The sequence below is a fragment of the Lacerta agilis genome, chromosome 4, assembly GCF_009819535.1.
Source record: "Lacerta agilis isolate rLacAgi1 chromosome 4, rLacAgi1.pri, whole genome shotgun sequence".
Taxonomy (NCBI): domain Eukaryota; kingdom Metazoa; phylum Chordata; class Lepidosauria; order Squamata; family Lacertidae; genus Lacerta; species Lacerta agilis.
Genome location: NC_046315.1, coordinates 66,086,887 through 66,099,185, shown reverse-complemented (window position 1 = coordinate 66,099,185; position 12,299 = coordinate 66,086,887). Strand labels below are relative to the sequence as shown.

Below are 12,299 nucleotides of genomic sequence, written 5' to 3'. Positions count from 1 at the left end.
GAGCACGCAGTCACGTGACTGCTACGGCTTCCTCCATATGACATCACTGCCTTTGCAGCCATAGCAGGAAAGAAAGGATGGTGTCAGGAATTTGGGGGCTGAACTAAATGATGTTGCATTGCAGGTAAGAGGAGAACACCCTCCATTAACGCGACTTACTGGGCTTTTGCCCTTATGGCTTTGTTTTGAAATTAACCTCTGTCGAGCAGGTTTCCTTTTTTTGTAAATAAAAACCTGGCAAGGTCTGTGCTGGCAAGTGCAAAGGCTGTTTGCTTGTTCTCCAGATCTTCCGGCTGGAGAGTTCAGGAGCTGTGTTGTCATATGGGGCATTTTTTTAAGCTGAAGGAGGCAATCCGTTGTCAGTGTTTTAACATATATATTTATTTTTAAAATGAGCAAGGTACAATTTCATTAGGGTGGCAGGAGAGGAGCGATTGTATTACCAACGCAGCTATGCAGCCTTTACAGCATATTGATGTCAGCATTTGCATTACAGTGTAAATTTTCTCGTGCTTTTAAGGGAAGTGTTATTCATCAAATTACTATCATAATTCATTCTCCTTGTGAATTCTAGTTATTTTTGTTTGTGGGGAATTAACAACCAGTTTTACACCATGCACAGAAATACTTTGGGAGTGGGTGGGCGTGCTTATCTGCTACAGCTGAATGCTGAATGACTTCCTTGTCATACTGGATAGGAAAATATAGAAATATAATTTCTTTTTTCTTTTTAATTCCTCTGTAGCAATGAGTACATTAATTGGCCTGCATTTTCAGTTTATGTGAGAGTTATGCCTTTTATATTACTAAGGTATTTGGGGATGTTTTGGGAATGGATTAACTATCCAGATAGAGTGATGGCAGTTGTTGGACAGGGTCAAATATAAAAGCAGTATAAGAATGGAAAACTGGAACAGTTTTCAGTTTCTGTCAGGACATGGTGAAATATGTCTCTGCCTGAACAAAAAAGGATGACTCATGGTTAAAATGCAGGCAGTTCTTTGGTGTTGCATGCTTTTTATCACTGAAGGGTTTCCACGCTAATTATTCTCTTGGGAATTTAATATCCTCACATAGTGTACTGTGTCACTAGCAAATATCCTATTTGCTGTCATATGTTAATATTAATAATTATTATAAGTACTATTTTTGTCCTAATACATATGATTATGAATAACCCACTAAATGCTATAAAAACTCATTCTAAATGTCAATATGTTTATCCAAACAAACTTTGTGTCTATCGGCAATCTGTTCATATGTTGCAAGTGTGGTCATGTTGTCAATCTATTGATTAAACAGAACCAAATCTTTATTCTCCCAGTTCTTCAGTACCTGTCTCTTGGCCACAGTTAGGGCGCATAGAATCCATTTTCGTTGTCCAGTAACCAAATTGCTGTCATCTGGACCCCGAGTGCCCTGACAGAAAAGTGAGAACCCACTCCTTTTTCCTTAACGCTGAAATGGAGATCTTACACTGGCCTGTGCCTATACAGCAGAAACAGATCCTTCTTATAACCACATCCATTCAATACTCCTTCCAAATCCCCTGTTAAAAAGTATTGCCACTTGGATAGTGTGTATACACAACAGGTCCTTCTGCTCTGTACCAGCCTACCCCTGCAATTATTTCAACCATGTGTGTCTTCCCACATTGATAGCAAATAAAGCACCTTGCATTCCTTGATCACTGATGATGAGTTGTATATTTAGTCAGTTCACTGTGGAGAAGGAAGAAATTGAATTCTATTGTATTGTTCTATCCTGCTTTGTTATCCTACGATTTTAAATCTATGTACACTTCTTCAAAATTCAATAATGTTAAGCAGTGCAGAAGTGTTTTAAATAAATGCTTGTAAAGCACAACAGAAACAATGCTAATCTGCCAACATCTGAGGCAAGTTCAGTTGGGACATGAGAAAGGAAATGTATGTACCTCTCCCTTCTGAGAGAGGACCATTTATCAGACCTCCGTTGGCAAGCAAATATCTTTTCTTATTTATTTATAAGATTTCTTTCCTGCCCTTCATCATAAGGTGTGAGAATAAGTGTGGGTTGCAACAATAAAACCATACAATTAAAAACAACAGGGGGAACTGTTTATACAATTTTTTTTTAAATCAAGTAAAAGAATTCCAAACAGAAGCAGCACAGTATAGGTAAAAGTAACAAACCGGACGATGTGCATCCCATAAAACTACCTCTTATCTGTCAGAGGCCAGGATAACCAGATGCATCTTCAGCATATGACAGAAGATGAATGATGGTGTTGATGCATCCCTTGGGTTGGAGTTTCATAGGAGAAGCCCTCTCTCAGGGTGTCATTCCTTGCACTTATGAGGATGATAGAAGTATCAAGAAAGCACCCTCTGCTATTCTTAATATTAGAACACCATGTTTCTGCAGGCCTTCATTTATTTATTTTTACATGCCTTTGGCCTCCTGAGGTGATCCTCACACACACTTTTTCTGTGCTTTTAGTGTTTTTGATTTTAACTTGTATTTCCCAACATAAGAAGAGCCTGGCTGGATCACACCAAAGACTTGCCTAACCCTGTTCTGATAGGCTAACCAGATACTGTACCTGTGGTAACTCCACAAGCAGGTTCTCAATGCAGCAGCAGATCTTCCCCGCTGACTGGCATGTTGCCTTCAACTATGGAGGTAGAACTTAGATATCATGATTAGTAGCTATATCTTGCATGAATTTGTCTAATTGTCTTTTAAAACCATCCAAGCTAGAGGCCATCACTATATTTTGTGGAAGAAAACTCCATGGTTTTAACTATGTGCTGTGCAAATAAAGCCTGTTGGCAGGCCGGAGCCTTCTAACATTCACTGTCACCTTGGATGTCCCCAGGTTCTAGTATTATGAGAGACTGAAAAAAAGATATTCCTGTCCACTTTCTCTACAGCATACATAATTTTATCAACCTCTATTGTGTCCTCCATCACTCTACTTTTTTTTTTCTAAACTAAAAAGCCTCAAATGTTTTGACCTCTCTTGATAGTGGATTTGCTCCAGCTCTTTTATCACTTTGGTTGTTATTTTCTGAAACATGCCCAGCTCTACAATATCCTTTTTGAAGTGAGGTGGCCTTAACTGTCCACTGTATTCCAAATGTAGTCTTACCGTACATTTGTATAATATTATGATACTGGTAGTTTTATTCTCATTTTCATTCCGTTCAGTTTGCCTTTTTTCACAGCTGCCTTTTTCACAACTGGGTGGACATCTTAGGACTTAAAAGATGTTCTAGAATGTATTATTTTTACCTTTGGATATTTCCTTCTGAATTACTGGACTTGCTGGATCTTGCTCCCCTTTTCCAGCTGATCCAAAATGGCATCCTTGGATGCAGCTAGTAGTAAAGAACAACTTCAAACTCATTCTAAGCCTGCTCTACAACACAACGAGGTATTGGGCTAATGGAAATCTTTGGGTTTCCTGACCAGGGTGTGTGGAACGTGTCCGCAGCTGCAGTTTGAGAAAGTTGGGTGTGAGCATGGTGTTGAGTGCCTAGGCAGTCAACGTTGCAGGAAGCTTATACAGTCATACCTTGGGTTACGGCCGCTTCAGGTTGTGCGATTTCGGGTTGCGCACCACACCGAACCCAGAAGTACCGGAACAGGTTACTTCTGGGTTTTGTCGCTTGCACATGCGCAGAAGCGCTAAATTGCACTTTGCGCATGTGCAGAAGCACCAAATCGCAACCCGCAACACGGCACTGTGGGTTGCAAATGCTGCACGTTGTGAACGTGCCTCCCACACAGATCACGTTCACAACCCGAGCGTCCACTGTAAGCTGATAGCTTTGAAACCTCACCAACTTTTCAGGTTGCTACTAGCTCAGCTGAACTCCAGCCAGACTGGATATGCAGGATTTCTTCGAAGCTCTAGCACAGCCTTTTGTAGAACTGGTGCCCTCCATATATTTTAGACTATGGCTCCCATCCCATCATCCCCAGCTTGCATAGCTATGGTGGCTGGGCCTTCTGTGAAGTATAGTTCAATGCATCTGCAGGGCACCAAATCCTAAAATACATTTATTCTTTCAGCCAAATTCTTCTTATTGGGTAAAGACTGATAAACAGGTTATTTAGTTTTGAAAGCAGTGGCAATAATGAGCTCAAATGAAGCAAAGTGTCCAGTCTAGCCATCCAGAAGCTGTTACTTAGCCTAGGGGTGTAATCAATTTCAGTGTCAACCAAACAACCACCAAATAACGAACTTAGAAATAGATTTTTAGATGTTGTAGAAACTTAATTGGGTTTCATAAGGGTATCAAGAGCCCACCAGCACCAACTGTTTCGAAGAGCAGTCGTTACGATCACTTCTAGGTATGGCCATTGTCATTGTTCACAAAAAGGTGAAATCTGAACAATCCCTAAGATTTTTTTTTTTATATAATTAAATTTCTATACTGCCCAAGGATCACAGGGTGGTTTACAACACAAAAATATAATTTAGTAACAAACAAAAACAATACCCCCACCCCAGCTTAAAAGGCTATAAAAGGTAAAGGGACCACTGACTGTTAGGTCCAGTCGCGGACGACTCTGGGGTTGGGGCGCTCATTTCGCTTTAGCCTACTGGCCGAGGGAGCTGGCGTACAGCTTCCAGGTCACGTGGCCAGCATGACTAAGCCGCTTCTGGCGAACCAGAGCAGCTCACAGAAACAGCGTTTTACCTTCCTGCCAGAGCGGTACCTATTCATCTACTTTCCTTTACGTGCTTTCGAACTGCTAGGTGGACAGGAGCTGGGACCGAACAATGGGAGCTCACCCCGTCGCAGGGATTTGAACCGCCGACTTTCTGATTGGCAAGCCCTAGGCTCTGTGGTTTAGGCCACCCGAGTCACTTAAAAGGCCATAGATTGTTTAATTAAGGCCTGGGAGAAGAGGAATGTTTTTGCCTGGTGCCTAAAGATATGCAATGAAGGTGTCAGGTGAACCTCCCTGGGGAGAGCATTCCACAATTAGGGAGCCACCGCAGAAAAGGCATGTCCTCATGTTGCTGCTTCTGGCACACAAAGAAGGACCTCAGATGATGATTGCAAGGTCTGGGTTGATTCATATGGGCAGAGGCAGACCTTGAGATATTAAAGTACTGAGCTGTTTAAAAATAATAACAAAAATATCTTTTTGAACATGCTCATTACAGATTGGCCCAATATACAATGAAGCACATAAACTACTTTAAAAGTCTCCTTTCACCCCCATTCCTGCCCTTGCAGATCCTTCAACCCTCTGGAGCAGATTGACACTGTTGGAGTTAACCCTTGTGGGGTTTTTTGTTTTGTTTTTTTGACAGTGAGCAAAACACACCTCCCATGCTAGTCAGTGAGTTGGTTCCAATGGTCAATATATGGCCTAGTTTGTCAAGCAATTGATCACATGGGGTTTCTGCTTGGATAAGTAATACAAGATCAAAGCAACAGATTCGACTGAGATTGCCCTTTGCCTTCCATGAAATGGAAATCTGCAACTTGTGATTTTAGAGAGTGCAGAAGAGAAGGGGGAGCACGTGCACAAATTGTCTGCTAATGTGAGTAAAATGCTTGTGTGCAAAGTTACTTGTAGGAGTGAGAAACTGATTGAAGATATTATGGACTGCAGAATAATCAATTATGAAAGAGCAGATTCATACTTATAAAGAAAATATTGCTCAAAAGCAAAGGCCAGAATACAGAGGGCTATTTTAGGCATGCTCAGTAAATTCCCCATCCCACTTTTTCACATTTGTATGTGATGCTACAAATGTATATTTCCCCCCTCAATTACAAAAGAGGTTTTATTGTGTGCCACAGGAAACCGCTCTGCAAGAAACACCATTCTAGATCTCCCCTGAGCATGTGGAACCAATTGCATGATTCTTTGGATCCTTCATTTTATGTTGGTTATGTCTGCTCAGTATCCACATTCCATTAGGTCTTTAACAAAATAAAATCTATTGTACAGTGGATGAGATGGTTGGACAGTGTTCTTGAAGCTACTAACATGAGTTTGGCCAAACTGCGAGAGGCAGTGAAGGATAGGCGTGCCTGGCGTGCTCTGGTCCATGGGGTCACGAAGAGTCGGACACGACTGAACGACTGAACAACAACAAATTGTACAGTGGGAGAACGATCCTTCAAGGCGGAGTTTCAATTTGTGCTCTGGACAAGAAGCTGGGATCAGACCAACTGCATGCCAGTGACTCACCTGGGATCATTGGCTTGGTCATTGCCAGGAGTAACAAAGGAAATAGTTATTTTTCTAGTATTGATCAGTCCTATTCTTCAATTCTATAATGTTCTGTGTTTGCCTGGGTTGGTGGGAATGACAGGGAGAGGTACCCGAGGAGTAAATTTCTCTATTTTGAGCCATGGAACTTGTCCCTCTATTTTCCTTACAGGTACTAATATGGTTAATGCTGGAAACATGAATGGGCCTGGAAATTTGATGGATTTCTTGGATGAACCTTTCCCTGATGTTGGGACATATGAAGACTTTCATACCATTGATTGGTTGAGGGAGAAGTCACGTGACACAGACAGGCATAGAAAGGTAAGGGGGGGAAAGTATTTCAAAAGCAGGGAGCATTTCAGATAGCTAAAGTGGTAGATTATTAACCCTTACAAACCCAAATTGATAGGTCTGACATTTTTATAAACCACCTTGAGGTTTTATTACAATCACGTGTATAAAATGCTATGAAATAAAGAAACCAAAATGACTGAAGTAATACTTTGAGGGAAAGTTGAAGGAACTTGCCATCAAAGACAAGGCATATTTCAAAATCCACTTCTGGAGGAATATGAATCTTTGGACTACTGCAGGGATAGTCAACAAGGTGCTCTCTGAATGTTTCTGGTCTACAACTCCGATGATGGTGATAATTTCATTATTTATACCCCACCCATCACCATAGCTGTCAAGTTTCGGATTTGAAAATAAGGGATCAGCAGTCTCACCTATCCCGGGGACAGTCACATGTCAGTGGTGGGCGGAGCCAGAAGCAAAAGTGGGCGGAGCAGCAATGTAAACTCCAAGCGGGCTCGGAGCGGAGCAAAGAGGAGGGCAGCCATGTGCTCTGCGCAATGGAGCCCCATCATCTTGTCTGATCCCATCAAAACAGGACAGGAAGCAGCAGCTGCTCAAAGGCAGCCAGGCTCCGCCCGCCAAGTAGGCGAGGTCTTCCCACCCAGTCCCTGGCCAGGAGGGGAGGAGCTGCTTCCATTAAAAATGGAAAATTTAAGGGAAATAAAAAATAAGGGAGAATCCCGGGGGGGGAAAACGGGATACTTGACAGCACTGCCCATCACCCCTGAGTATTAGCCATGTTGGCTGGGACTGATGGAGGTTGGAGTCCAACAGCATCTGGAAGCACCATGTTGGCGATCCCTGTCTTTCTCAATGCTTAAATTATTCTTTCAAAATAACATATACTGCATTATGTGGTTGTTTGTTAAGGGAAAGACATAGAAGAAAATAAGCACATTTTGCCTTACAGCAAGACAGATTATCAAATATCAGTGTCCAAATTTCATCAAGGAATCCTAACTTGTTCATGCATTTATGTCAACCGAAACTCTGCTTTAACTGTATTCCAAGCAAATCCTGTAAACAAATGCAAATATTATGTGACCAAAGCATACAATGTTGTTGTTTTTCTGTTGGGCTGCTTGGTTATATAGAACTGTAATATATAAAAATTGCATGTATTTCAACTAAACACTATTTCCCCCCCTTCCAGATTACAAACAAAAGCAAGGAGTCAATATGGGAGTTCATCAAAAGTTTACTAGATGCCTGGTCGGGATGGGTTGTGATGCTTCTTATAGGACTGCTGGCAGGTATTTTCAAGAAAGTCTTACGCTATGCTGACCAATGTAGACATTCTCAGCTTCCCTAGGAGGGCATCTGCATAAATTGAGTTTATGCGTGCGATCCCTAACATTTCAGCATGCCAAAAGGAAGATGTAGCTATATTCATGCTTTGGGATATGTGTGTAAAATCGCATGCTGAACATTGACCTAGATTTTCTTTTTATTAACCAGAAATAGGCTCTCTCTGTGAAAATATTCCTGTGAATGGAAATGCTTTAATAAGCTCTTGTTTTGTTGACACTAATATGCCCATTTCTTCGCCTTGACTAAATTTACGCTACAAAAATAGGCATTAATAAAAGGGAAGTTGTATCACTGGAAATGTGGAATCAAACCTGTAGCTCCCTGAATGTATTATATGCATCTACTTTATCTATGCTTTTGTGGGACATGGGTTGTGCTGTGGGTTAAACCACAGAGCCTAGGGCCTGCCGATCAGAAGGTCGGCAGTTCGAATCCCCACGACGGGGTGAGCTCCCGTTATTTGGTCCCTGCTCCTGCCAACCTAGCAGTTCAAAAGCATGTCAAAGTGCAAGTAGATCAGTAGGTACCGCTCCAGGCGGGAAGGTAAACAGCGTTTCCGTGCGCTGCTCTGGTTTGCCAGAAGTGGCTTAGTCATGCTGGCCACATGACCTGGAAGCTGTACGCTGGCTCCCTTGGCCAGTAAAGCAAGATGAGTGCTGCAACCCCATAGTCATCCGCGACTGGACCTAACGGTCAGGGGTCCCTTTACCTTTACCTATCTATGCTTTTATTTTTCAAATGCCAAAGACTTAGATTTCTGTTCCAAATGTAGACCAAATAACATTTTACAAAAAGATTTCAACTATCACCAGGCTTAATTGCTGGGAACATTTTAGGTGAAGCTATAAATGGTGAGGAGGAATTAGAAGTTTGTAAAAAATTCCCTGAGACAGGTGATTTTATAGCTATTTTATTTTCAGGCATTTTCCAGTTTACTGGCAACTCTGTTACTAACTGGTGTTTTGGCTTACTATCAGTTAATAGGCCATATATTCTCATACAACTGTGATGACTGAAAAAATGTAAAGAAAAGCAAAAAAACAACAACAAATCCCTGCATTAAAATAGTTTGCCCAGGAAGGGCTTTTGCATGTGAACAGAACTTTGGTGAACATATGAAACAAGTTTACCCTTCATTGCCAGTGTCCATACAGATCCCAGAGTGTGTACCTTTAACTGTTTACGGTGTTATGGTGAACGGAAAAGCCTATACAGTCTTGGAGCTCTTTGTATGCACCAGCAAACTGAACTCAAGTGTTGGGGAACATATTTGGGAAATTACTGCTTTGTAATTTTTGGATTGGTCTGTATAAAGCTATTGCAACACAGTCCCAGTACTGCATGATTCTTTAGCTACCACTGGATGTCGCTGTTGTGCTATGTAATTTGAAAAAGCTATCAGATCAGATGTGTGCAAAAATAAAAAAGCCATTGTACATTTTAGTTGTACAGTGTAGGTAAATTATACCTTCTGGTCTTCACAATGTAAGTGACGTCCCCTAAATCTTTTTTATTATTTAAATGTTTTCCTATTTTAAGTGGCAGGGTATTGAGACTAATAAGCACACAAGATGCTTGCTTGTTCATCTAGTAGCCTGATCCTGGCATGAGACCTGCACAGTAGCCCCACCACCAGTTTTGACCTCTGTTTCGACCCCACTGATTTTATTGGCACATGGAGCAGTCTAGACGAGAACATATTTACTTGCGCTGCAAACATACTCTTGTCTGGCCGAATGAGCTTGCTTGTGTGCGATTAGGGGAGCCTGTTGTTTAGAAATTCTATGTGCCGAGCCAAGAAAAGCAGATGGCATTTAAAAGGAAACATTGCACAGTAAACTCTACAGGAAGGTAAAAGAGAACTTCCCTTTATCTTCTGTTTTCCCAGGTCTCTCTCAACCCCCTAATGCGCGTTTTAAGGACACGTGTTCTTGAAATGGCCCGCAGCCCTGAGACAATTTTGTGGATAGGGAGTCATAAATTACATATACAGTCAGAGAGTGGGATAAACTCTTATTTTGGTCACCACAGGGTGGTGATTCAACATAGAGTTCACCGTGAATGCCACCTGTTTATGGATGGACTCATATTTATGGGTTGTTTTCTGTGAGAGCCACATTCATTTCTCTTATTCATATGTCTGGGTTTTTTCCTTAGACATATACTTCGTATATTAATGTCTGTCCCGTTCCCCCCTTGTCAGGCACATTAGCTGGCGTTATCGATTTGGCGGTGGACTGGATGACAGATCTGAAAGAAGGTGTCTGTTTATCTGCATTCTGGTACAGCCATGAGCAGTGTTGCTGGACATTTAACGAAACTTCTTTTGAGGACAGGGACAAATGTCCGCAGTGGCAAAAGTGGTCTGAACTTCTAGTTAACCAGTCCGAGGTATGTCTACACCTTTCATATAATTGTCACTGTTCTTCCCTGCGCAGTTAATATTTTAGCAAGGAACTCTCATTAAAATGTGTCACTAAACTTGAAAGGAGCCCTGAAGAGATTATTGGTTTGCTGCAGGAGGGAGAAGGTGTGCTTTGTCAATGAAGCCTTATCTAATTAGAACCAAGGCAAGTTAGTTCAAAACAATATGGAGCCTGCAAATTATCTGAAATTCACAGGAAAGTGTGTGTGCCACTCACTGCACCTGCTTCTATGTCTTGAACATGTGCAAAGTTTTGCTCATAAGCACAGCAGCTGAGACGATGCCATCTTTCATCTGCAACCAACATAATAATCATATTCCACATAGATTAAAGTTGTAATTCAACTAATTAAATTACCTAATACAGGACTGCAGCACTATAGCTATGGCACGATGCTGGCTCTCATGAGAATGGAGTTACAGGGCGCTTAAGACCATTATTGGAATCACTCTCCTCATTCATATATGTACATGTCTGATGCTTGGCGGAACAACAAGAACATAGAAAGCCGCTTTTGTCCATTAGTCCATTTAGCTTAGCATGTCCTGTGCTAACCAACAGAGACTCTCTGGGGATTTGAATGACAGCCTTTCCCAGCCTACCTGAAAACACCAGGGATTGACCTTGGAACCCTTTGCATGCATAGCACCACTGAAATATGGCCGTCTCCCTTTCTGATTGCTATTGTACAAACTTTGTATCCTCCTGTGGCTTTTATGAAACGTTCTCACTAAGCATGGAAAATTATTAGCTTTATGTAGGCAATCCTTAAAGGGCAGTGTCTCGGATGTAATATTTTCAGACTCTTCCTTATCTGCGCCTGATGAATTCTGCTTGTCATAGCTAATGGAATTTGACAGATTGAAGACATGGATATAGATGGATATTTTTGCAACACCATTTTACCCTGAGGTTTCGTGCCTTTTCGTGGCTTCAGAGCTGTTTGTCACACTGCAGTTATGAATTCTGACACCTGTCAGAATTGTCTTAATTATTTTGTGTGTGTGTGTGTGTGTGTGTGAGAGAGAGAGAGAGAGAACCTCTATCGCAGATGCCTGGTGTATAAAAATATTGAAGCAAATCAGACAGCCACCATATCCCATGTTTCTTCTGTTTTTCCTTCTGCATAACGGTACTTGCTCAGCCCACATGGGTGTAACCAAGGGAGGGGCAGGGAATCAGCTGCCCCCCCCCCCCCGATCAAGTAAAACTTAACTAACCAACCAATCAGGTCAGCTCTGCCCCCTAACAAAAACCCTGGAAGTATTCAATTCCTCTTTTGGAATCTTAATTGCCTCTTTTGAGACATTTGTACGTGTTATGGATTATATCCCCTCCAGTTGTGTGTGTGTGTGTGTGTGTGTGTGTGTGTGTATGTATATGTATACACACACACACACACACACACACACGATTGAATACTTTCACGGTTGCGTTATTTGTATACATCCTGCAATTTTACCGTGTTGTCTGTTGTTTTTTTGCCCTAACAAAAACCCTGGCTATGCCCATGTAAGCCCACAAAACACTAAGACAGGAATGGGAAACGTGACTCTCCAAAAGTTGTCAGACTCTCCTATCAGCCCAAGGCTGAACTGCCAGTGGTCATACTAACAGACCAGAAACACAGGTTCCCCACTCTTGCTTGCAACATTGGTCCAGTGCAGCCTACTGCTTTGACAGTCCAAAACCAATTTTGAGCCAGTTTACATATCAAAACTGTCATTGGAAGATGAATGGGTGCCAGAAACTATTGTCACCTGTAAGTCAACTGCCCCATTACTATTTTGTCACAGATTTGTCCTGTAGTTACTAAATATGAGAGGCAATATAGTATTGGCCTCAACCATTGGGCAACTAAACTGGCTGTGTTAGAACAACAGTAAACAATGGTTTGTATACCCCCTCTCCCTTACCTGGATTGGCTATGAGAAGATTGTAAACTTTTGCTATTGTTTTTTTACTAACTGAAATTGA

The 12,299-nt window shown here is 41.7% G+C and overlaps 1 protein-coding gene across 1 annotated transcript in view; it reads left to right on the top strand.

Annotated features, from left to right (window-relative positions):
- CLCN4 (chloride voltage-gated channel 4) overlaps positions 1-12,299 on the top strand; it is a 32,585-nt gene continuing 20,286 nt past the window's right edge. The window contains exons 1-4 of the mRNA XM_033147424.1: positions 1-124; positions 6,398-6,549; positions 7,739-7,838; positions 10,100-10,287. Of these exons, the coding sequence (XP_033003315.1) occupies positions 6,406-6,549; positions 7,739-7,838; positions 10,100-10,287 (432 nt within the window). The 5' untranslated portion in view covers positions 1-124; positions 6,398-6,405. The remainder of the gene's footprint in view (positions 125-6,397; positions 6,550-7,738; positions 7,839-10,099; positions 10,288-12,299) is intronic.